Raw genomic sequence first — 27365 nt, 5'->3', positions numbered from 1 at the left:
TGGTTAGATCTATTTGCCACCGAAGAGAACGCGCAATGTCAGCAGTTCTGCACGTTGGAGTTTCGTCGCGAGTGGAGTTGCGGTCTGTTGTTCGCCTTTCCGCCTATACCACTTCTGCCCAGAGTGCTGAAGAAGATCAGGCGCGACCGGGCCCAAGTCATCTTGGTGGCTCCGGATTGGGCACGAAGGTACTGGTATCCCGAGCTATTCAGTCTATCAATCGATCCCCCGATACGACTGCCTCTTCAGGAGGACCTTCTGTCGCAGCAGCAGGGGACGGTCCTCCACCCGAACCTGTCCAGTCCCCACCTCCATGCGTGGAGATTGAGCGGCGACAGTTCATGCCATTTGACTTGCCTCCTGAAGTCTGCGATGTGATTCTGGCAGCCAGGCGTCCCTCCACTAAAACGGTATACGCCTGTAGGTGGAACAAATTTGTGGCATGGTGCACAGCAAAGGCTGTGAATCCCCTTTCCGCCCCTCATTCTGAGGATCTTCTCTTCCTTCTTTCTTTGGCCCAGCAGGGCTCTGCTCTGGGCACTCTTAAAGGTTATCTTTCTGCTATCTCTGCCTTCCTCTGGCTTCCTGATCAGCCTTCTCTTTTCAAATCCTGTGTTGTTTCTCGATTCCTTAAGGGCATTACTCACATGTTTCCTCCTGTCCCTTTCGTAATGCCTCAGTGGGATTTGAATCTTGTTTTGACATATCTGATGTGCGCTCCTTTTGAGCCACTTCATAATTGTCCTCTTCGTCTGTTGACGCTTAAGACTGCTTTCCTGGTAGCCATCACCTCTGCTAGAAGGGTGAGTGAGCTCCAGGCTCTCTCTTCTAAGCCTCCCTTCCTTTCTATTCATCCGGACAAGGTTGTGCTCCGCACTCGCCCTTCCTTCCTTCCTAAGGTTGTGACTGCCTTTCACCTCGGGCAGTCTGTTACGCTGCTCACCTTCTTTCCGCCTCCACATCCCTCGAAAGAGGAGGAGAGGCTCCACCGTCTGGACCCAAAACGTGCGCTCTCCTTCTATCTGGACCGCACAAAACAGTTCCGGGTGGACGACCAACTCTTCGTTGGCTACGTGGGCGCTAAGAAGTGGCGGGCGGTGCACAAGCGGACCTTCTCTCGTTGGGTCGTTTTGTGCATCAAAGCTTGTTACTCCTTAGCTGAAAAGGAACCTCCTGTTGGGCTGAGGGCCCATTCCACTCGGGCGACGACGACTGCCCTGGGTCGGGGAGTCCCCTTGCAGGACATTTGTCAGGCAGCAACGTGGGCCTCGCTGCACACGTTTGCCAAGCATTATTGCCTGGACAGCCAAGTCCAGAGAGATGGCTTCTTTGGCCGTTCTGTGCTCCAGGACTTTCTGGTGTGATCTTGGTTCGCAGACCCACCACCAGGGTTGGTATTGCTGGGGTATCTATTCTAAGGTGAGTAATCTAACTAACGTGTTTCTTTCAGATGAACAAGTTACTTACCTTCGATAACGATGTATCTGTAAGAAACATTAGTTAGTTAGATTCCTCACCGACCCACCCATCCTCCCCATTCTGCGAACCGACATCTAGGGTTAAGGTTATCCTTTTCAGGGCCCTAGTCTTTTTTGGCACCAGTGTCGGTCTCTTGCATGGCTCTGCGTTCCTGGCGCGGAAAGCTATGTACAAGAACTGACGTCAGCGTGTGAGGGCGGCGTCTAAGTACTCCGGCGTCATTCCGGCGCACGATGCCGACGACGGATGCGGAGCCGCAGACGACGCCTAGCAACGCGCAAGGGGTATTGCTGACGAAAAATCTTTCCGGATCTAGCCTGATGCCTGGGGATATTCTAAGGTGAGGAATCTAACTAACTAATGTTTCTTACAGATACATCGTTACCGAAGGTAAGTAACTTGTTCATTAGGATCTGGACAAATTAGGGTGTATGGACATGTTGGAGGTCATAAGTAAGCGGGTTTGTTCAGGAGCTGTCTCTCTACTGCAGTAACACTGGTTTATATTTCATTACAGAACGACAATGAGCGATTGCAGACACAGATGATGCAGCTGCGTGCTCAGTTCAGCCGAGAAACAGAGATGCACCAGGCTCTTAACTCCAGTCTCAACGAGCAACTGAAGGGGTAAACTTGATTAAATAGCTACAGCTGTCTCTCAAGCTGTTGGTAGGCTGAGATTGGTATAATTAGTGTATCTGGGTTTTGGTGAGCAGTGTTGTACCTAAATAAATGTGAAAGGTGAATGTTGCAGTACTGCCACATTGCACTGCTGATTAACCTCTGTCTGTTAATGTAACTGGTTTTAGTTTGTAACCTTTGCCTTCTGCTTTAATAATCCACATTTGTAAAGCGCGAACAATCACCCGTAAAGGTTTCTAGGCGCTGGGGGCCGTCGGGAAGATTAAGCAAGCTATTGCCCAGAGTCACATGGTGCTGGGCTAATCTGCCGCTGGAGCCGGGGATCGAACCGTGAGCCCCTGGGTTCCGGAGTCAGTCACCCTGGCCGCTGCGCCACACCTTTTCCCTTTACATCAGTTATCAGTTAATCGAAACAATGTCTCTCCCATTAACAGTCCACATTTGTAGAAAAATATGTGAAAATCTATGGAAAATAGCCAAATCGTCCAAGAAAATTGTATATCCACAGAATAGATTTTAAATGTCTTTATTTAAAGTGAAAAAAATTATAATTATAAGCATGCTCAATGTTTACAGTTAATTTGCCATATTTTCCTGACTTAACCCCTTCAGCGCTGGGCGAATTCCGCCGCGGTGCTGAAGGGTTCGAGCGCGGGCGGGCTCATGACGGAACGGTTCCGTCATGAGCACAGCTCAACCGTGGCTCATGACGGAACCGTTCCGTCATGAGCATGGAAGGGGTTAAAATCTGTTTTAAAGGCATGTAGACATGCTGTATAAAGTTACTACAGTTTTAAAAAGCGTGTCGGTTTTGCAAAATGTCCAAAAGCTTTACTTTCTGGGTATAAAGACTGGAAGCAATGGTGAGTTGCACCGAAGGACACAATTTTTGCTTTCTAGGTATTAGCCAAGCACCTTATCAAAATAACAAAGCTAATACGGGACCAGCACATTTAAAAGCCGATATGAATGATGTTCAGTAATATAGTTGAATAAGCAGCGCCTAGATATCTGGTTGACAGCACTTTATATGTGAACCCGTTGGCAAGTATTTGTTAAATAAAATAATAACAAAGATGATTTCAGCATTTTAAGAACACTTTTTGTGACTAGACATCCCTTTAAATCTGTATATGGCCTATCAAAGGTCACACTGACCTCTGTAAATTTAAACTGATGGAAGATGCCTTTGGCACTGACAGTCAAGAAGCAGAGTTGTTTATTTCAGAAGAAATAATCAGACTAGTCTTCAAAAGCCCTGGGGGCTGCTCTATCTCTATGCAGGTTGTCTGGAAACCCAAAGTGAAAGAACACGGTCACTTTGTTAAATCTGACCTTACTGTTGACTTCTGAAACAAAGAATATTGTTGTAGATTAGAAACTGATTAGAGCAGAAACTCCAAACTCTGAGCAAAAATCTGCATTGAGAATTCAGAAGTCGCTTTCATGAGTCAATCTCTACCACCCTATTGAAACGGGTGGCAAAATCAGAGATTAAAAGTAGTACTGGTATTGTGGTCAGGGGGCATGGTACCTCCACACCTAAGTTTATTTCTTTTCTGTCCAAAAGAATAAGGGCCACTCCACCCTGGACATGTTTGCAATTCATGTGGATTCACACCGCATAAAAGTCACTATCAGAACTCTTGTGTTTGGTTTAGATAGTGTTGAGGATTTCTGAACGCACAGAAATGGCATAATGTTGATGGCCTTGAGCAGTCAAATAACTGCCTAGGTTGAGGAATACAGTTAACTTACTTAGTAAGAGCAGAAACCATGTTCAGAGCGTAGAACCCGTAAATTTAGTGCAGAGCATGAAATCAGAAGTTTCATAGGTAACGATGAAGAGGAGAATTGCCCGCATAACGTAAGTCCGCTTTAATGTGTAGATTCATTTAATTCTTTTGACTGACTCTTTAGGGAGATTAAAAAATAATTGCCTTGTTTTAAATGTATTTTGGTATTGCAGGTTAAATGACCGAAAAATATTTCTGGAAACTTCGCTCATGGAAAAGGAGCAAAAGCTTTTGGAAACAGCTGGCAAAATGGAGCAGATTAATATTTTGAGGCACTCAGCTGAAGAACAAACAGTTTTAAACAGAGAACTTATTGAAAAGAATTCTCAAATTGAACTGCAGGTAAATGACATTGTTTTAGAGCTTTATCTTTTAGATTACAGTATTTGTTTTTAAAATGTGATGTTTAAATTGCCACAGAAGCAAATTAGCTTCACTCTTTCCTGTTTATTGCTAGTCTGTGACATTCGGGAATCACAAGCCCTGCAGGCAGATCTCTTTTCTTACCCTGTGTCTTCGCATGCTGCACTCTTCCCTGTTTACTGCTAGTCTGTGACATTCGGGAATCACAAGCCCTGCAGGCAGATCTCTTTTCTTGCCCCGTGTCTTCGCATGCTGCACTCTTCCCTGTTTACTGCTAGTCTGTGACATTCGGGAATCACAAGCCCTGCAGGCAGATCTCTTTTCTTGCCCCGTGTCTTCACCTGCTGCACTCTTTCCTGTTTATTGCTAGTCTGTGACATTCGGGAATCACAAGCCCTGCAGGCAGATCTCTTTTCTTGCCCCGTGTCTTCACCTGCTGCACTCTTCCCTGTTTACTGCTAGTCTGTGACATTCGGGAATCACAAGCCCTGCAGGCAGATCTCTTTTCTTGCCCCATGTCTTCGCATGCTGCACTCTTCCCTGTTTACTGCTAGTCTGTGACATTCTGGAATCACAAGCCCTGCAGGCAGATCTCTTTTCTTGCCCTGTGTCTTCGCATGCTGCACTCTTCCCTGTTTATTGCTAGTCTGTGACATTCGGGAATCACAAGCTCTGCAGGCAGATCTCTTTCCTTGCCCTGTGTCTTCACCTGCTGCACTCTTTCCTGTTTATTGCTAGTCTGTGACATTCGGGAATCACAAGCCCTGCAGGCAGATCTCTTTTCTTGCCCCGTGTCTTCGCATGCTGCACGCTTCCCTGTTTACTGCTAGTCTGTGACATTCGGGAATCACAAGCCCTGCAAGCAGATCTCTTTTCTTACCCTGTTGTCTTCGCATGCTGCACTCTTCCCTGTTTACTGCTAGTCTGTGACATTCGGGAATCACAAGCCCTGCAGGCAGATCTCTTTTCTTACCCTGTTGTCTTCGCATGCTGCACTCTTCCCTGTTTACTGCTAGTCTGTGACATTCGGGAATCACAAGCCCTGCAGGCAGATCTCTTTTCTTACCCTGTTGTCTTCGCATGCTGCACTCTTCCCAGTTTACTGCTAGTCTGTGACATTCGGGAATCACAAGCCCTGCAGGCAGATCTCTTTTCTTGCCCTGTGTCTTCGCATGCTGCACTCTTCCCTGTTTATTGCTAGTCTGTGACATTCGGGAATCACAAGCCCTGCAGACAGATCTCTTTTCTTGCCCTGTGTCTTCGCATGCTGCAATCTTCCCTGTTTATTGCTAGTCTGTGACATTCGGGAATCACAAGTCCTGCAGGCTGATCTCTTTTCTTGCCCTGTGTCTTCGCATGCTGCACTCTTCCCTGTTTACTGCTAGTCTGTGACATTCGGGAATCACAAGCCCTGCAGGCAGATCTCTTTTCTTGCCCTGTGTCTTCGCATGCTGCAATCTTCCCTGTTTATTGCTAGTCTGTGACATTCAGGAATTACAAGCCCTGCAGGCAGATCTCTTTTCTTGCCCTGTGTCTTCGCATGCTGCAATCTTGAGTGTTTTTAGGTAGACCTGCATCCACAATCCTTGCGCAAGAACGTCTTTCCAAAATGAACCTGTCATTTTTAAGGACTATTTCTGTAATGGATATTAGGTTAGTTTACTTTTAGTGGAATTCCCTCCCATGCGCTTCACTGAATCTAGAATTCTCATATATCCAACAGTGACATTACGTACACCACTGACTTCACTGCCTTTTTCCCAAAGACCAGCCGCGGCCCGTGCAGGTAAGAGCGGTGGCACCGCTCCACTGCTCTTACCTGCACGTGCTGCGACTGCCCAAGAGACACAGGACTCAAAGTTGGTAAGATTTATCAACATGATCTGACTTTTGTTTTAAGTGTTTTGAGCAGAGTTTTGCTTTATCTTGCTTTTTTTCTTGATTACTCTTTCTTGATTTGTCATCTTCAAGTGTGCAGGCTTTCAGCACTGTAGGAGGTACATATCTGTTACAGATCATCATCCCTTTTGCCTTTGTTGCCTCTGTAACAGCCATGGACTGATGAACTGTGATTTGAAGAGGCATCTGTACACTCTGAGGAAGAAACAGTCACGGAAGGTTACATTTACCTTAATGGAGAGCTCTTGCTCTCGTGTTTGTTGCAAAAGGAGTACCAGGTACAGATCTTCCTCCCCTTAGGAACCCTATGAAAAGCACCTTTGAAAGCAGAAGAACGATTGTTCGGACCTCAGCAAATTGAAAAGACTGAGTCATCCACTTTCTCTTTAGCGTCACTGACAGTCTTAAAGCCTTATAACCAGATGACCTTCTCAATGGCAGGTGTTTCAACTGATCAGGAGACATACAAGACTTGAGACTCCAATTTTTAAAAAAACCTTTTTATTCTAAATGTTCTTTTTTTATAGGGCTGCTATAGCCCGCAGAATGACCGTTTTACAACGGAGGAAAATAGAATAGCAACGTGCACATGATCTGCAAGTGAAGTGATGTAAAATTACATCAGTGATGCAAGTGAAGTCTTATATACATTTGGCAGCACTGTTACTGTAGGGCAGTGGTTCCCAACCTGTGGGTCGTGAGACAAATTTTGGTGGGCTGTAAAAGTGCAAATTAGAAATAAAGATGTCTTTAAATTCTATATTTATTGTGTCACGTTTGCTGCACTACAAAGACAGGGCTATGTCACCTAGAAATTTGCTGCTTTTTTAACATGGGGATTGATATTTACGAACTCCTCTTGCTTTGCAGTTGGGGAAAGAAAAGTTAAGCGAATGATGTGACATTCTTGCTGGGGTACAGGTGTTTGAAAGGTAGAGCTGCAAGATGTCATTTTTTGGGGGCATGCAGCAATATATAAATGCCTGTAAATTAACTGTAAGCATTCAGCAGTTAGGAAAGCAAACATGAATCCCATTTTATGGGATTCTGAAGTGTAATAGAAACAAAGATTTTAATAGGACCAAAACAAATAAAAATCCTTTACTTGGTGATACACAAGTGATAGTCACTGAAACCCGATTTCCACATATTATACATTTAGTGTAAAATAGTTTTAGCAGTAAAACTGTTTATTTGTGCAATTTTAGTGGCCATTTCAATGGGAAATGTGCTGCCTGTACCTGACAGAACGCTACAACGCAATGCTTTAGTTACATAAAAAAATCGCCCACCTCATGTCCACTAAAGCTAGGTGGGTCGTGAAATTCTGTTTAAAAAAGTGGGTCGTGGTTCTAAAATGTTTGGCAATCACTGCTCTAGGGTACTTAAGATATACATTTGTAGTCAACAGTGACAAAACATTAATAGAGCAATAATACACTAGTAACTTACATATATATTTGTAATAAACTGCAGGTGTAGAAAAGATCACAGGAGGATGGTGTGGCCAGTATGTAAGGGAGACGTGGATCTCACTTGAACCTCTGCATTGTAATTCGAAATTGACGTAATGTTTCTAGTAGTGTAACTGACTAGATTATACATTGGAGGTCAGCTCCATTACATCAGCAGTGAAACAGTGGGAATTCTCCATCAGCAGTCATAATCAAAGTGAATGATATTAGGGATAAGTTTAATATGTTTGGCTCTGAAGATTTGCGGTTAGGGAGCAAGTCTTAAATGGGTTAAGTGGCCATTCTAGATCATGGGTGAGTGCCTGGATAAAAGTGTGCTTTATAGTAGACTTTTTTTTTAAACATGGAATTTTAAGACGTTGGTTAGATTTGCAATTTTTACTGGACACTTTGTTTGAGATAGGGGATGAATTAAGTCCAATCTCCAGTGTTAACTACTACTTGGGTTAAAGAAACGGAACAATTCTGTAAAATTCTATTGTGTGAGTGATCCGCCTGGCTGCAAACACAAGATGGTTTTGAGAGAGTTTAGGCAGTTCTTAGGTAGTCCGGTTAGTAGTCCGTTACCATATTCTATGCAGCATGCCAGCAGTCCAGGGAAGGCATGGCTTGGCAGTTCGGGCTGGACTGTTCCCATGAGGCACAGGGTCAGACTGATTTGCATATGGCCATGTCTGAACTGGGGTGGCAGAGTGGGCTAAAGAACGGTGATGGATCAAACCCAAATCTGTTGACTGGGTGTGAGTGTTTGATTGGTTCTGATGCTCCGTCCATCACCACCCCCTTTTGTACCGCTTTGTTCGCCATAAGTTGGCAGGGTATGCTCAGACGTGAGTCCCTTGCTCACTTTGCCACTGGATTCAAGCAAGCCTGGCTGAAGATGGGTGAAATGCCAGAAACCGCTCCTAGGAAGCTTGTTTCCTGTCCAGGGAAGGCATGGCTTGGCAGTTCGGGCTAGACTGTTCCCATGAGGCACAGGGTCAGACTGATTTGCATATGGCCATGTCTAAACTGGGGTGGCAGAGTGGGCTAAAGAACGGTGGTGGATCAAACCCAGATCTGTTGACTGGGTGTGAGTGTTTGATTGGTTCTGATGCTCCGTCCATCACCACCCCCTTTTGTACCGCTTTGTTCGCCATAAGTTGGCAGGGTATGCTCAGACGTGAGTCCCTTGCTCACTTTGCCACTGGATTCAAGCAAGCCTGGATGAAGATGGGTGAAATGCCAGAAACCGCTCCTAGGAAGCTTGTTTCCTGTCCAGGGAAGGCATGGCTTGGCAGTTCGGGCTAGACTGTTCCCATGAGGCACAGGGTCAGACTGATTTGCATATGGCCATGTCTGATCTGGGGTGGCAGAGTGGGCTAAAGAACGGTGATGGATCAAACCCAGATCTGTTGACTGGGTGTGAGTGTTTGATAGGTTCTGATGCTCCGTCCATCACCACCCCCTTTTGTACAGCTTTGTTCGCCATAAGTTGGCAGGGTATGCTCAGACGTGAGTCCCTTGCTCACTTTGCCACTGGATTCAAGCAAGCCTGGCTGAAGACGGCTGAAATGCCAGAAACCGGTCCTAGGAAGCTTGTTTCCGGTCCAGGGAAGGCATGGCTTGGCAGTTCGGGCTGGACTGTTCCCATGAGGCACAGGGTCAGACTGATTTGCATATGGCCATGTCTGAACTGGGGTGGCAGAGTGGGCTAAAGAACGGTGATGGGTCAAACCCAGATCTGTTGACTGGGTGTGAGTGTTTGATTGGTTCTGATGCTCCGTCCATCACCACCCCCTTTTGTACCGCTTTGTTCACCATAAAATGGCAGGGTATGCTCAGACGTGAGTCCCTTGCTCACTTTGCCACTGGATTCAAGCAAGCCTGGCTGAAGACGGCTGAAATGCCAGAAACCCGTCCTAGGAAGCTTGTTTCCGGTCCAGGGAAGGCATGGCTTGGCAGTTGGGCTGGACTGTTCCCATGAGGCACAGGGTCAGACTGATTTGCATATGGCCATGTCTGAACTGGGGTGGCAGAGTGGGCTAAAGAACGGTGATGGATCAAACCCAGATCTGTTGACTGGGTGTGAGTGTTTGATTGGTTCTGATGCTCCGTCCATCACCACCCCCTTTTGTACCGTTTTGTTCGCCATAAGTTGTCAGGGTATGCTCAGACGTGAGTCCCTTGCTCACTTTGCCACTGGATTCAAGCAAGCCTGGCTGAAGACGGCTGAAATGCCAGAAACCGGTCCTAGGAAGCTTGTTTCCGGTCCAGGGAAGGCATGGCTTGGCAGTTCGGGCTGGACTGTTCCCATGAGGCACAGGGTCAGACTGATTTGCATATGGCCATGTCTGAACTGCGGTGGCAGAGTGGGCTAAAGAACGGTGATGGATCAAACCCAGATCAGTTGACTGGGTGTGAGTGTTTGATTGGTTCTGATGCTCCGTCCATCACCACCCCCTTTTGTACAGCAGTAAGATTGTGGCATGTTTCAAGGAGTCTGGGAAGGTGGCTTTGTGTGAGAGTAATTGAGGATAGGATTGAGGTCCATGCTGATGTGGTCGAGTTCTTAGGTGAAGATGAAGTGTGGGCGAGAATCCAATGGGGCACCTGAGTGGATCAAGCGCATGGTGTCGGTGGTGACTAGTTGGATTGAATGGTTGGCAAGCAGGCCAGCAGTTTCCGAGGAGTCATTGGGGTGGAGGGCTGCAAGGGTGGAAATGTTCGTTTGAGATACAAAGTTATTGTAGATGATATTAATTTGGTGGAGTAGTGGGAAAACTGAATGCAGAGATCCAGTGAGGGGTGATAATTGTGGGGCAGGCAACAGGGGAAGTGAATTCCTTGAGTAAGGCGATTTCTTTCGTGGTGTCAATGTTGTTTTGGATGAGTACCGTGCGCTATCAGCTGCCTTCGACGCGGTCTGCCACCGCACCCTACGCACACACCTCCATAATTCAGGGATCCGAGACAAGGCTCGGGAATGGATCACCTCCTTCCTCTCCGGCAGAACCCAGAGCGTCTGCCTCCCCCCTTTCCGAAGCCTCCAAGATCTGCGGCGTACCCCAAGGATCATCCCTCAGCCCGACATTGTTCAACATCTACATGGCCCCGCTCGCTCACGTCGCTAGACTGCACGACCTCAACATCATCTCGTACGCCGACGACACACAGCTGACCCTCTCCCTCACCGCCTAAAACCAACCTCCACGAAGGAAAGAAAGCAGTCGCCGAATGGATGAAGAACAGCCGCGTGAAGCTGAACTCGGACAAGACGGAGGTCCTCATCCACGGCTCCACCCCCTCAGCCTGGGACGACTCCTGGTGGCTGATCGCCCTGGGAACAACACCGAAACCCACCGACCACGCACGCAACCTAGGGTTCATCCTTGACTCAACGGTCTCCATGACCAAGCATGTCAATGCCGTCTCATCCTCCTGCTTCAACACCCTCTGCATGCTCCGCAAGATCTACAAGTGGATCCCCACCAACACAAGAAGATCGGTCACCCAGGCCCTCGTCCGAGCAGGCTGGACTACGCAAACGCCCTCTATGCAGGAGCCCCGGCCATACTGCTGAAACAACTACAACGCATACAGAACGCCTCTGCCTGCCTGATCCTCGACACAGCTACATCACACCCCACCTGGGAGACATGCACTGGCTGCCCGTCGACAAGAGGATTCCCTTCAAGCTCCTCACCCAAGCACACAAGGCACTCCACGACACCGGACCAGCATACCTCAACATACGACTCACCTTCTACACCCTGAACCGCCAGCTCCCCACTGCCGACCGCGCCCTTGCTACCGTCCTCCGCATCCGAAGAGCGACCTCTGGCGGCAAATCGTTCTCCTACCTCACCGCCAAGACCTGGAACACCCTCCCCATCCTTCTACGGCAGACCCAAGACCTACTAACCTTCAGGAGGCTACTCACGGGTGAGTAGTGCGCTATTCAAATTTCCTTGATTGATTGATTGCGCTTGATAGCGCTGACTCGCTGGAGGTAGATCCGGAAACCTGATCTGTAGGTAGGTATATCTGTTCTCTATTGTCATCAGTGTGCCAGCTTTTTGCAGAGAAGCTTGGTGAGTCTGAGGTCTTTCATGTACCAGCTTGCTTTTGGCTTGGATCGAGTGGTGGAGGTGTGTTTTTTTTTAGCTGAGCCAGGGAGTCTGCGCAGGAGGTGATTCATTAATAACAGTGCTTGATGTAGCGTGTAAGGTCGTGGTGGTGGGACGGGCTTTGTGACTGTAGCTCAGAAGTCCAGATTCTTTGGGAATCTTGTTCCAGTTGTCCCAGAACCTGTGTGTGTTGGGGTCTGAGCTGGTTGGGCAGGTTCAGGCCGAAGAGGTTGAAGAAGTGGCCAGTCTAGAGGACCGGGTGGCATTGTCGACTGTGACGTTGGATAAGTTGGTTATTACGGGGTTGACGAGGTGTCTTGTAACTTGGTTGGTGCCGTTCACTCATTGGGGCAGCCCTAGTATGGTCAGGTCTTCCAGGAGGTTGGCAGTGTGCTGAGGTCTCCTAGTAGTATGAAAGAGTTGGATGCAAGCTCAATCAATGAGATCTGAGAGGATGATGCCAAAGTTGGATCTTGGTAAGTAAGGCTGCTATAGTCCAGCTCCTCCTAGAGTGCTCAGTTTGAAATCCATGTGTTCTAGGCTGTTGCTGGTATTTGCTAAGGTAATAGAGCAGTTGATATTCTCTTTGAGTCGGTGTTGATGAGAAGGCAAGTGAGGGGAGAGTGAGTGTTGTGCGTGGTGTTGTCTTGTGGGAATTGTGTGTGTGGTGTGCCAGTGGGGAGCGTGGTTGGGGGCCAGTGTGGACGGATTCGGGAATGCACTAGGGGACATTAGAGGGTGCGTGATGAGGGAGAAGCATCTTGGGGTGCAATTGGTGTGTGTACAGTGCACCGGGGTGCAATGGTGGTATGTGCAGTGAGGGCTGGGAGAATGCTGGTTGGGAGGGGTGCAGGAGGAGATAAGAGGGGTAGTGCAGAAGAAGTGCAAGAGGCGCGGAGGAAGTTCCTTTGGCACAAGTGGGGGAGGCCTCAGCGCAAGGATACATCTAGGCATGGCGAGAAGCACGTTTGCCGCACAGCGTCCCAAGCTGCTATTGGTAGGCATTGTACAGGTATCCTAACATAACATAGCCTCACATGTGTAGTTGTAAAGTGCGCGCACGTTCTCCCAGAGGCAACCTGCCGCTGAATAACAGATGTTTATTGTTACCCAACTCAATGGTACTCATTTTATTGACCTCAGATGGATGAGTGAACCCGCTGGAATTTGAACCTGTGACAATGGGGTCGAACACAAGCTCCTTCAGTGGATGCATTAGTCCACTGAGCCACCAGACCTGGCTCGTTATCATGGCACTAAACATGGCCTGAGTGTTGTGAGAAAGTGCCATCATTCTTGCATGGTATGCCTCCACTTTTTGATGAATTGCTGAATGTACTTTGACTGAGTGTGCCCTGGGCTCCTGCCAATCAGGTGCCCAGGGCCTATGTTCCTTCCCTAAAAACTGTGCTGAAACCTAAAACCCAAATTGGCAAACCCTGGCCACATGTCAGCCCCTGGTAAATGGTACACTAGGTACCCGGGGCCTTGTGACCAGGGAAGGCCCCTAAGGGCTGCAGCACTTATTGTGCCACCCTTAGAGGCCCTGTACCCTGACACAAACACAATGCCCTTGCAGGCTGAATGTCTGGGATAGAACAAAACAGAGAGTGGTGTAGGATGTTGCAATTAGGAATATTAGGTGGGGAACTTGTGGCTTTATGTGTCTGCTCTCCCTATTTTTAGCATTCTGGAGTTTGAGTGTGAGAAATTAGGACTTTGATGGAAAAGGAGTTTAATGTTTTTTCTTTTTTTTTGTAGGGAAATAGCATTAAAAAGGATTGGGAATTTTCTCCATCTCCTCTCATGGGCATGTAGGACTGTTAATCTCATTGTTGAACGAGTGAGATCTTGTTTGTTCAAGCCTACCAGGCAGTGCAAGCTATCTGGGTGCAAAAGACCTGCTATGAAAACTACACTGGGCTTAGAACCGTCCACTGGTTGCCATTTTTTATCGCTCTCGTTAACTTTCTTTTTAGTTATTGCCTTGTGTGGACTTGCCTTCCTCTTATGTTTGTCCCTCCACTGAAGCACAGTCTTTTTACTTATGTCCTTGTAGGAAGCAGGCTCTTTATTTAGTTTACCAAAAAGAGGTACACCGTGTAAAGAGTCCAGGAAAACCCCAATTGGTTTACTGGGGCACAAATGATAACCCAAATTCTCTTTTGTGATAGTGTGGGTTAGCAGTTTGGCGTATCAGAGGGTAGTGCTAAGCATTTTTTGAACTCACAGAGGCAATAAATGAGACACACACTCAAGAATAAAAGTGAGACCAATTCAGAAAATTGTGTCGTATTTTTATATACATTTTGATACTAAGAACTTAATTATCAAGTAAGTACTTTTTTAATTTCTATTTTAGCGGGTAGGTAAAAATATTCACTTAATGCATCTTTACCCAACGACGTTTTGCTATCTTATAAAAGGTACATGGTGCATGCAGTTATTTGCGATCTGTTTCTTGAGGTCTCATTCGGGACTTAGGGTTGTAGAGGGTCAAGGTTCAGAGTACCACCAGCAGTTACTCATTAACTGCCCTGGGGTCTCCGGTTGCAAAAGTGCCGGTCGGGTTGGTAGCTGTGCGCTCTACTCTGGTAGAAAGAAGGGGGGCACCTGGAAACAGGCTGCAATGGGAGACTTGCGAACACATCCTTGGGCTCCCAACTGGGAGTCTCGGGTCACAAGGGCATTGGGGACAAGGGGGCATGGCGGGTTCATCGGTACCCAGGCTGGGGCGCTCGGATGCAAAGTAGAAAGGTCAGCCGGAATCTGTGCCTCCCAGAGTCATGTGATCCTTGGTTTCACTGATTGAGGATGCAAATTCGGGATAGCTGGTCTGTTCTGGTGGAGTTAGATTCATGACTGGACTTGCACGTCTTGGCTTGCTGAAAGGGGTCCAGTACTCCGAGTATTGGTCCTGTGCAGCTCTGATTGGTCCTGTATCCTCTCACTTGGTGGCGGGAGGGATCTGACCATCAGGAACACATGGTCCTTGGAGAGCTGTTGCGTCGGCCTGGTCACGGAGAGACAACTAGATAGACTGGACTTCAGGTTTCCGTGCCTGCGGACTGCTGGACAGTAGCTCTTCTACTCCAAGGGAGATTTGCTGGCAACTTACGAAGTGCTGGCAGCCCACCGGGGTTCTTGGCAGATCTTCAGCTGAAGAACTAGTCGCTGGGTCGTGAATGTCGAGACTTAGTGTGGCAGGTAGGGATTGGTTCCAAAAGTCTATAGCAGTCTTCAGTTCTAGCTTTTGTTGTGGCTTTCGGTGTCCTCTGCTTCTTGATCTGCCGAATCTAAGTTCCTGCTGTCAGGGTGCCACCTGAATACTCAATTTAGGGGCGTTACTGGGAGTGACGGGTAGTAGCCTATGGTCTACTTACCTTTAGGGTGTCTACACCCTCTATATGAACACGTTCTGTGGGAACTGGTTTTAACCTTGGCCCAAAGAGCCTAATTCGACTAAAATTAATATGGTGAAATTCTAAAAGTCGTGTCCACATCAGGTAACCCACTTTAGGTGTGTTACTAGCCTGAGAGGGGGAATAATTTTGCAGTTTTAGGGAAAGAAATCTGGCACTGGGGACCTGGATAGCAGGAACCCAGTGCATTTTTGTTAAGATTGCGTCAGATACCAGGCGATAAGTGAGGGGACTATGTCAAAAAAGTGTACTTTCATACGCTTCACCTGCTTAATTTTTTGGAATTACATTTTCCTTTATGGTTAACAACTCCATGAGAGTTCATGTGTTTTCAGTTGTTGCCCTCATGTACTTCTCTACTGCCCCCTCTGTAGTACTTCATGTTGCGCTCTCTCTCATCTGTGTGGTTTTTCCTGGCCCTGCTGTCCTTTTTGCCATCTTTAGCTGAATAACTGGGTTAAAACCAAGCTATGTGAACCAAATTACTAAGTATGAGCAATAAACCAGTTTTTAAACCAGGACCCGTACCTTTTTTTATATACTGAGCACTTTAGGTAACTGGGTTTTTGTTGCAGTAGCCCCCTCGCCCCACTTTTTGCCTGGTATCTGGTGCAACTTTGACTGGAGTGCACTGGGTTCGTGCAAACCAGGTTGCCAGTGTTCTTTCTTCAAAACAAAATAACTGGTTGGTTTATCCACAATGGGCCAGGCCTTTCACACTTTTGTAAGTTCCACCTAGTAAGTGGTACGCCTGGTACCTAGGGCATAGGTACTAAAAGAGGGTCCCTAAGAGCTGCAACATATCTTGTGCCACTCTAAGGGACCCAGCATCAAGCTCATGCAGACTGCCACTGCAAGCTGTGTGGGAAGGTGATCTAAAAAGTAAAAGCACAACATGGCACACACCTGTTTGCCATGTTCTCTAACACTGCTCACCCCTAGAGCAGGCCTTACAGCCCTAAGGCAAGGTGCAATTTTATTGGATGTGAGGACATATCCGCATGAGCAGATTTTCCCCTCGAATATCTAGTTCCATTACTAGATATTACAAGTGAACAGGGAATTCATCTTAGGTATGTATGTACTGGGCACTGGTCAAACAAGTTCTCCAGCTACATAATAGCTTCGCTGAAGCATACGATATTTGGTTCAAAACGTATTAATAAACCCATACTGAATTGAGTGAAGGATTTATTTATACGTGCAGCCAAAGGGTACCTTAGAAGTGCCCCTTGACCCTACTAGTCCTCTAGTGTGCCGGCTTACTTGTCCAGTCCATCCTGCACCACAGACAAGTTTCTGACCCCTTAGGATGTGAGAGCCCATCACTAATCTGGTAGCAATATCTACTAGCTCCTCATGCATAGGCCTTCCAAAGGGAACAAAACTTGCTTGCAAACTTACTGGGGATACAAAGACCACTACAGTAAGTGGGTGGGCTATCTGGGAGTTTTAGGCAGCAGAAGCAAAGCTAGTTCACCTGCTGAAAACCATCTCACCCGGTTTAGAAAAGTTTCTTATCAGGTAATCTGCTCTGCTTTGTTTTGTGAGTGTTATTATTGCAAGTTTCAAGCAGACGTCAAACTACCCTTGCACAGGGCAAGTCTAAACTGTATTGTTCAGGTGATCAGGTTGTTGCAGGACTGTTGAGCAACCTTTAATGCCATTGCATATATATGTGATGTTATAAAGATCATATGATGTCACTTAGGTAAAAATGTGTGTGATGTTGCTACTTCTACTCTTGGCATTCTGTGGATCGGCATCTGCGGCCTTAGGATGTGTAGATTGGTCAACAACAGTGATAACTGCATGATGCATGAAGAGCTTGCTGCTGATAGTTTATTAGTTACATAGGTCAGTGAACTAGTAGTCTACGGAAGAAAGTTGCACGTAAATAAATGTAAATAGTCTAGATTGGAGGTCAGTCAGAGGAGCTGTAACGGATGCAAAACACCACCAGTGTAAGGTTATTAGAGTGTTTGAAATTCGTACTGTGGAGAGGTACTTCTTAAAACCAAATGCCATAAGATTTGGGGGTGTGGGTGTAATGTGTGCAATTGTAATTATAAGTTGTGTGGGAAGATACGATTGAGGAGTAAAAAAGAGAATGGGAGTACAAGTATAGGCAATTGAGAATAATGTGAGAGCAAAAGGTGAAACAGGGCACTATCTGAAGCTGTGTTGTTACTGTAGATACGCTGGATAGATTTGGCGTTCCTCAAATTGCATGAATGATATCAATCAATGTACTTTCTATACTAATTGTAAATAATAAGCAAAAACCTCAGTCATGTGTTTTATTGTTCCTAGCTGGAAGATGCAAAGAAAAAGTTACATTCCTGTGAGGTGGAATGTGGAGAAATTAAATCAACCAACAATGATCTAACAGATAAAGTTAATACCCTGAAAGAAAAGGTACATTTTAAAATCGTTTATTTCTTGCTATATTTTGGGGGGTACTGCATGAATATCAGAAATTATTTAATATTACTTTGTAGTTACTTCTCTGTCCAGACTAACCTATTCACATTACTTATGTACATTGCCACTATGTCGCGAATCCGAGAAATTGTTTTCAAAGCTGTCCACAACTGAGACCTGCACAAATAATGCCACACATATGTTGTGCCATATGTGTTCTCCATTCCCCATGTCTACTACCTTTCTGGCGCCATGTCTTACCTTGACGACTGATGTTGACTGGAACCAAATCCTCTCGCACTTTGCAGTTCTGTGCTGCAGTGCCCTGTCCTGCCCTTCTCAGTACTATTTCAACCATCTAGCTGATTTGTACTTGCTTTCGTATTCAGCACTTTATAAAAGACAGGGGTCCCTAGACAATCTGGGATTGTATGAAAAATAAATATAGGCTAAATAGAGACTATATTCTTAGTCCAGCCGGACAGGGTTTTAATCTCTAGATATTATATGACATAGAATACATACACAAAATTCAAGTGGGACACATTCAGCGTCCTACTAACATACAGGAACAAAAACAAATAAAGGGAAAGTTCAGGCAAAAAGGAACGTGTCTGCGTAGAATAAATTATAACAGACTCATGTGAAGTGAACACACCATTGCACATTTGAACTTTACAGTATATTGGTTGCATATGGTTCGAGGCATGTGGGCTGCTGAATTCATATCTGTGCATAGATCGCCGCCTAGTGTTGGGTCCGGATGATTGCACATTGTTGTCCTGGAAGAGTCTTCGAAGTATCACGAGATAGGTGGCTCCTCCCCTGGACTACAGTGCGGATGGGCATCCTCTCCATCCTTAGATTGTTTTTTTCCGCCATTGGGTTCGGATGTGCTTACCTTAGCTCAAGTTCGGAAACTTTAGTTTAAGGCCAAAAGGCCTTTAGATCTCGTCGGTATTGTTCCCGTTCGGTATCGACCAGTTTATTTTGTGTTTTAGCACCTTCTTCACGCTTTTCGGATCCGCTTTGGTCCGAACATCGAACTTCGATCGACGATGGAATCGAGGACTCCCTTCAAGAGATGTCCTTTATGCCACGCGAAATACCCACACATCGACGTCGATCCGGTGTGCAACAAATGTCTCTCACCGGATCACGATGAGTCGAAATGTATGGCCTGCGCCCGGTTCCGCTCGAAGAAGACTCTCCGGAATCGACGGGCAGCGAGATTGGAGGCACAGCAATCGGCGCCTGCCCCGGCCAACATCTTTAGCACCGAGGACGAAGACGCCGAGAGCGTAGAAGAAGTAGACTCCAGCCACGAACATGATTCCCGATCGGAAGACGACGATGAGGTGATATTTGAGGGCGAAGACGTCGTCGAAGAGGTAAGAGACTACAATGAGGCCCTTGGGGCCGAGGAAGATAGCTCCAGCGAAGAGCTAGGCCAACCCCTCGATACGGAGGCCGAGAGACAAAGTCGTCATAAGGCTCAGGTCGAGGGATCGCCTGCGGGCCTTACCCAAGATCAGTCACACGGTTCTTCGGCCCCGCCTCAAGGCCCGGCCTCAAACATTTCACAGGAGCCATTAATATCGAAGATGACTGGATTTCCTTCAGTGAAACCGAAACCGTCCGTCGCACCGGTTACATCGAAACCGAAAGTGAAACAGGTTGCGATCGGATCGAAGGCCTCGAAGCCCTCCACTCCTTCTACGCCAGCACAGGTCATCGGCACCGAACGCACCAAACGAGATTTCGGTGGCGAGCTCACCGCGACGGGTCCCGGCGCCGAGCCAAAAAAGAAGGCCCTCGGTCCCCACAAGGCGCCTCGGCCTATGGCACCGAAGATTACGGCCCAACCCACCAAGGTCAAGGTGGTCGACCCGTCTGCGTCGACATCGAAGGCTGCGGCGCCTGCCAAATCATCGACTCCGACAAGCGTCAATACCTCCCTTCGGATCGACGACCCAAAGACTGGAAATAAGTCGGATGCCGCTTCGACGCCTGCCTCCAAGGTGCCTATCGGTTCCAAAGCGCCATCTGCGTTCACCTTGCAACAGGTCTCAGCATCGTTGCAACGCATCAGAGACCGGGCAACCCTCCAACCTACGTCGGGTCCGGAAACGCACAAGGCCTCAAAATCACACTCTGCGCCGGCACACATCACATTTGGATTGCCGCCACCCAAGGCACCGAAAATGTTCGAAATTCGGACACGTGTCCGCCAAACAGTCACTATCCACTGGACAAATCGATATCGAGCCTTCACAGACACACTTCATCGACGCCGACACTGGTAGGTTGATGCTCCGCAAGCGGAAAATCACACCAGAGAAGGGCTTGGACTCATACAAAATTCCTCTGAAACACAAATTGCCGGCAGGTTCCGCACCAGTGCTTCATGAACACTTTCAACCCGCCCTTCAGGATCCGCCATCCTTTTCTCCTACGCATTCAGAGGCAGACGCAGGAGAGGACTATATAGGGGATGATACTACCTACCCTGGGGATATCGATCCTGATGATCACTTGCAAGACCCAGATCAGGCATGGGATGACCCCACCGACCAGGGTAACGCACCAGATACTCCTGACACGCAGCTTTACAATATAAAGACATCTCCCACAGAGGACACTGCTGCCTTTAATGCCCTCATAGAACGGGCTGCTGCCAATCATGGAGTGGAACTCCATTCTGACACTGTAGAAGAAGATTTCTTAGTGGACACTTTCGCCTCCTCTGAGAAAACCGCCAAAACTCTGCCAATGTTGAAGGGAGTTCTAAAACCTGCAAAATACATTTTTAAAGAAACAACCAGGGCACGGGTGCTGAACCCTAGAATCGAAAAGAAATACAAGCCTGCACCCGGCGACCCTATGTACATTAGGGGTCAGTTACCTTTAGACTCCATGGTTGTTGCTAATGCTCGCAAACGAGCCCATTCACAAACAACGGGTGATGCTCCTCCCCCCGACAAGGAGTCCAAAGTGCTGCCGACATCAGGCAAAAGAATAGCAGCGCAAGCGGCAAACATCTGGCGCATTGCCAACACACAGGCACTCCTGGCCAGTTGTGATAGGTCCCACTACGACACACTAGAATCACTACTACAACATTTGCCAGATGAATACAAAGAGGCAGCGGAGCTCCTTATCAGAGAGGGACAACTCCTTACAAATGCGTCCATCAAATGCGCACTGGATGCAGCCGACACTGCAGCAAGGGCGATCAACACAAGCGTCATGTTGAGGAGGCACGCATGGTTGAGAATCTCAGGCTTCAAGCCTGAGATTCAGAACAATATCTTAAATCAACCAGTCAACCCAGACTATTTATTTGGCCCTGAGGTTGACACTACCCTCGAAAAAATTAAGAAAGACACTGAAACTGCAAAATCAATGGGGGCTCTGCAGTCGCAGCAGTTTCGTAGTGGCTCCTTTCGTCGCCCCGGGAACAGAGGAGCAGCTAGAGGTCAGGGGTCCCAGCAGCAGTACAATAAAGGGGGCACGCAAAGTAACTATGATAAAACCACTAGAGGTGGATATCGTGGATCCAGCACCAAAGGCAGAGGACGTGGGTACGGCAACACCAGGTCCTCCCCCAAAAACAAACAGTGACGCCTTCCCCCTGCCCCACTGCCCCCCTGCCCCCCGACCACATAACACCTGTCGGGGGGAGACTCCAGAAGTTCCTGTCAGTCTGGAAAACCATCACCACAGACAGGTGGGTCAGGGACATTATCCAGTACGGTTACTGTCTAGAATTAACGTCCACTCCACCCAACATACCGCCAAAGCACCGTCCTATGTCCGTAGAGCACTTGACATTATTGCAGCAGGAGGTACTAAGTATGCTGCAAAAAGGTGCAATAGAAGTCGTGCCCGTCAACCAACAGGGGACAGGGGTGTACTCTCTGTACTTCTTAATCCCAAAAAAGGACGGTTCTCTCAGACCTATACTAGACCTGAGACCCCTCAACCACTACATTCTATCAGAGCATTTCCATATGCTCACCCTACAGCAGGTTCTACCGCTACTCAGTCAGGGAGACTTTCTAGCCACACTGGATTTGAAAGATGCGTATTTCCACATACCCATACACCCATCGCACAGAAAATATCTCAGGTTCACTATTCAGGAGCATCACTATCAGTTCAAAGTTCTCCACTTCGGCGTAACAACGGCACCCAGGGTCTTTACCAAGTGCCTAGCGACAGTGGCTGCACATCTACGGAGACAGCACATTCACGTCTTCCCTTATCTGGACGACTGGCTTGTTCAGGAAAAGTCAGCCCAGCAATGTGCCAGCCACATGTCCCTCACCATTCACCTTCTTCACAGTCTAGGATTCTCACTAAATTACCCAAAATCACATCTTCAACCCGCACACGTATGACAGTACCTGGGCGCGACCATAAACACTCTGACAGCCACAGCTCAGCCAAATTTAGTGAGGATCAACAGCATGCAACTGCTGATCACAAAGTTCAAACCTCAACACTCCCTTCCAGCGCGAGAGTTCATGCAGTTGATAGGCATGATGGCCTCCTGCATTTTCATAGTCCCGCACGCGAGACTACATATGCGCCCGCTTCAGGAGTGCTTAGCACGTCAATGGAATCAGGCTCACGGACAATTAACAGACCTAGTGTTGGTGAGCGGTCGGGCATACAACTCTCTGCATTGGTGGAATCCACAAAACCTTTGCAAGGGCGACCGTTTCAAGAGCCTGTTCCGCAAATAATACTGACGGCGGACGCCTCTCTCCAGGGATGGGGAGCTCATGTACTCAATTACACTGTGCAGGGACTATGGACGACACAGCAAAAGAAGATGCACATCAACATTCTGGAACTGATGGCAATCTTCCTAGCCATGAAGGCATTCAAAGTACACTTATGCAACAAAGTCGTGTTGATCCGGACGGACAACATGACTGCCATGTACTACATACAGAAGCAGGGAGGAACACACTCTCCACAGTTGTCTCATCTGGCTCAGAGCATGTGGAAGTGGGCCATTCAGAGGAACATATTCCTCATGGCGGAACACCTCCCGGGCAAGGACAACCAGATGGCAGATCTGCTCAGCAAACACAGCCACCAGATGCACGAGTGGGAGCTACATCCGTCCGTACTCCAGCCGTACTTCCAACAGTGGGGTCATCCAGAGATAGACCTATTCGCCACAAACGAAAACGCAAAATGCCAAAGCTTTGCCGCCAGGTTCCCACATCCGCAGTCACAGGGCAATGCGATATGGATGAACTGGTCCGGCAGATTTGCGTACGCTTTTCCCACAGCGCCATTAATACCGCTAGTGGCACGCAAACTGCGACAACACTCACTGACACTCATCCTAGTTGCTCCCACATGGGCACGCCAACCATGGTACACCACCTTTCTAGAACTTTCCGTGGTGCCGCATCAAAGGCTGCGGATCACACCCGCACTTTTAACTCAGAACCATGGCGAAATTCAGCACCCAGATCCGCAACAGCTGAACCTGGCAATCTGGCTCCTGAAGTCTTAGAGTTTGGCTATCTAAACCTGCCACCTGAATGTATGGATATCATCAAGGAGGCCAGGAGACCCACAACCAGAGCTTGCTATGCGGCTAAATGGAAAAGGTTTGTCATTTACTGCAACAACAATGACATTAACCCGCTGGACGCATCCATTCAAAACATCACTGTTACCTCTTACACTTATACCGATGCAATCTGGCATACAGCTCCATACGTATACATTTAACCGCGATAGCAGCCTATCTTCAAAACAGGGTGGCCATTACAAAAATGAGGTTACCCCGAAAGTCAGGGATCTGGGGATAGAATCAATACAAAAAACAAGGGTCCTAACTCAATAGTTACCACAACACAATAATGTCATTCAGTTATATCTTTTCAAGTTTAGAGCTAAGAGAGATCATTTAAAGTAGCTCAGAATATTCAATAAGGCGTCTTAACATAAAATGATGCAACATCCAGGAATCGATTTAGGCATCGAAACGAGATGCCTAAATCGATTCCGTTTCCTCTCCCGTAAATAGAAGGCCCGTGACACTGCATAATTGATTGATTCGACCATTGCAGCTCGACAGCCTGTGGAATTAACCAGGCAGGACTGCATACATGTTAACTGAATTATTGTGATTCGTGATCTGTGGTAGAGTCGTACCGGGATTCATAGTAGACACAGAAGTCAAGTCAAGGACTACGTCAGGTTGCCCCAATACCCTCTGTTGTCCTGAAGAAGACCCGCACGGTCAAGGTCTCAAAATACCTCTGTACCCCAAGACGGGTCGAAACGTCGACACCCCCTTGTTGTTAAGCCTGGTATACGCTATTCCCCAACGTGCTACAATATGAATTAAGTTCTGAGGAAGGAATATCTAGAACTGTTTGTTGATATGTTCAAACGTTACCAGGACACCTTTTACGGTGAATTATAACCGTGTACTTTGAAAAGGTTCTTAATAATTGCTCTATTGTTTTTCTAATCTTCTGCTTCTACACATTCACTTCTCAGCACTCTCCTTTTTATGCACGTTCCCTCTGGAGCAACCATGCGCCGAATATTATGTAAATTATGCTCTTTTTGTAAATAAATAATGATGAATCGTGTGCTGGATGTTGCATCATTTTATGTTAAGACGCCTTATTGAATATTCTGAGCTACTTTAAATGATCTCTCTTAGCTCTAAACTTGAAAAGATATAACTGAATGACATTATTGTGTTGTGGTAACTATTGAGTTAGGACCCTTGTTTTTTGTATCTTCAAAACAGGCAGCACCTCTCTTTATTCAGAGTGCCTGTCATCAAAGCCTTCTTAGAGGGACTCAAACGAGTGATTCCCCCGAGACACCCACCGACACCAGTGTGGAACCTCAATGTGGTCCTCACCAGATTAATGGGTCCACCTTTTGAACCTCTCCATTCATGTGAGATTCAATTCCTCACCTGGAAGGTAGCTTTCCTAGTGGCAATCACTTCGTTAAGAAGAGTTAGTGAACTCCAGGCACTAACCGTTCAAGAGCCTTTCATACAGGTTCACGCAAACAGAGTTGTACTACTTACCAACCCCAAATTCATGCCCAAAGTGATATCGCAGTTCCACATGAATCAAACTATTGAACTGCCTGTTTTCTTTCCAAGTCCACAAAATGTCGCAGAGAGAATGCTCCATACCCTAGATGTAAAGAGGGCCCTCATGTACTATATAGACAGAACAAAGGATTTTAGGAAAACAAAACAACTTTTCGTTGCTTTTTCTCCACAACACAAGGGCAACGCCATTTCCAAAGCAGGGATAGCCAGATGGATCGTTAAATGTATTCAAATTTGCTATCAAAAAGCTAAACGCACATTAACGATTCCCCCACGAGCCCACTCAACACGAAAGTTAGGGGCGTCCATGGCATTCCTAGGAAACATTCCTTTGCAGGAAATATGTAGAGCAGCCACATGGTCCACTATACATACATTTACCAAACACTACTGTGTAGATGTACACTCAAAACAGCAGGCAGCTGTAGGACAGGCTGTTCTCAAGACTCTTTTTCAGACTGCTGCAGCTGGCACGGGCAGCCGCCGCTAACGGAGGTACTGCTATATAATCTATGCACAGATCTGAATTCAGCAGCCCACATGCCTCGAACTGAATATGCTACTTACCAGTATGCATCTGTTCTAGGCATGTAGGGCTGCTGACATTCATATCGCCCACCCTCCTCCCCGGCGCCTGTAGCGGCTGCAGCACTCAGCATTACTGTATAGCATGGTCATCACTTACTGTATCTACTCCATCACTGCCACAATGGCGAAGAACAATCTAAGGATGGAGAGGATGCCCATGCGCACTGTAGTCCAGGGGAGGAGCCACCTATCTCGTGATACTTCGAAGACTCTTCCAGGACAACAATGTGCAATCATCCGGACCCAACACTAGGCGGCGATCTATGCACAGATATAAATGTCAGCAGCCCTACATGCCAAGAACAGATGCATACTGGTAAGTAGCATATTCAATGTAAAGACTGTCGACGGCGTTTCGATCCCTAACAAAATGTAACGGGACCATCATCAGGACTTAGTACTTATACATGCCTGTTTACATTTAGCTTAATACTTAATAGTGTTGCCAGAGTATTCAGCTCAGCACTGCTTCAGTGTACTGGTTTAAATTTAAGTGTTAAGTAATGCACGCTTGCAGCAGATTAGCCCCATCATCTCTGCTGGTCTTATCTGAGCAGCCAACCAACTGTTGCACATGTTTGCTCTGTGTACTGTTAGTGCTAAAGGATGTCCAGTATATTGACTGGCTTTAATGCAGATCTATATTAACGCTATCCCCTACAAGCTACGTTTAATATGTAACAGAATCATGTCCCTTTTCACATCACTGTATGCAGCAATTTCTTATAGAAACTTCTAACTGCAGATTCCTCACTTTAGAATATTCCCCTTGCATGACTGGTTCTGGAAAATCTTGAAATCTGCTTAGTGGTTGGTGACGTCAGCGGCTCCACATTGAGATCCGCTTAGAAAGTCACGTAAGCAGAACCTAAATATGGATCACCCCAGCGTGCTGATCGCAGTTCCTTTCTTTCCACCCTAACAGTGCGGAGCCAGAGAGCCACCTCTGTCATTTCTTGACCAACTATTTCTACTCTTTTGTCGCGATTGAAGAACCGTGTCCTTCCAGCACCGCTATTACTCACAACCCGGTCCTGAAGATGATCCTGATTGATAGGATCGAAACATCGTCGACTCCTCAGCGCAACTGATGGCGCACTTCCTTCTGTGGCTCAACTGAAATTGTTTCAATTTTCCAAATCTTACATCGTAAATCATTGTCTTGAACCACAACATCGACTGTATTTACTTGTCCACATCCGCACCTTGCGCCGTTTTCGCTGAATTCACAATTGTCACTTGCGTCGCCACCTTTTTGTGTCACGTATACAATTGAGCACCAAGTCCAATTCGGGATTGTTCACGCATTATTTACTTACAGTGCTGCTACAACTGTACCTTTTAATTTTGATCACAATTATATGATGCCATGTGCACATTTCAAAATCATTTTAGAGTCTCCCGTTTTCTTTCCACGTAATGTATTATACATACATGTCTAATTGTCCTTTATAGTGCTACCAGTTGAGATAGGGTTATTTTGTCTTTACGTACCTACCCTAATCTCAACGTGGTTTATGGCTTTAACACCTGTGGTTAAATACAAGACTTCCTGATACTGAACATGATAGGATTCATTGCAGCCAGTTTTGAGATGGTCATTGCATAATTACACGGTGCTCCTCTATATTGTATATGGCTGCTTCACTTACAGACCGGCAGAATGCACTCTGTAGGCTGTAAGGGTGTCCTGCTCATGCAGGGTCACCCTCTCGCTTAGAACCAAGCATCCTGCCTTCAGGATAGCAAAGGCATGCTATAGGGGTGACTCATAGGTTTTAAGTGCAGTGACCCTAGATATAGGAAACCTTTATCTTTAGCAAGTGGTGCTAGCACCAGTTTCAACAGGCTGAAATTGCAGGCCTGTAGTTGCAGTTTGAACGTTCACCCATGGGTGGCATAATATGTGCTACAGCCCATGGGGGACCTCTGGGGTACCTATGTCCTGGGTACCCTGGTACCGTATACTAGGGACTTACAAGGGTACCTCAGTATCTAATCTGGGATGCACCTAAGTACTGAACATGACACTTTAAGGGAGAAAGCAGAGA

The 27365-nt window shown here is 47.0% G+C and overlaps 1 protein-coding gene across 2 annotated transcripts in view; it reads left to right on the top strand.

Annotated features, from left to right (window-relative positions):
- Positions 1–27365, top strand: part of LOC146859819 (uncharacterized) — a 518852-nt gene that overhangs the window by 262316 nt on the left and 229171 nt on the right. For both annotated transcript variants that reach the window (XM_085643565.1, XM_085643566.1), the window contains 3 exons: positions 1997–2106; positions 4091–4259; positions 17499–17603. In XM_085643565.1, the coding sequence (XP_085499691.1) occupies positions 1997–2106; positions 4091–4259; positions 17499–17603 (384 nt within the window). The remainder of the gene's footprint in view (positions 1–1996; positions 2107–4090; positions 4260–17498; positions 17604–27365) is intronic.

Source organism: Triturus cristatus, chromosome 3_1 (genome assembly GCF_964204655.1).
Source record: "Triturus cristatus chromosome 3_1, aTriCri1.1, whole genome shotgun sequence".
NCBI lineage: Eukaryota > Metazoa > Chordata > Amphibia > Caudata > Salamandridae > Triturus > Triturus cristatus.
Note: the sequence above shows the minus strand (reverse complement) of the source record. Positions and strands in the feature narration are given on the sequence as shown.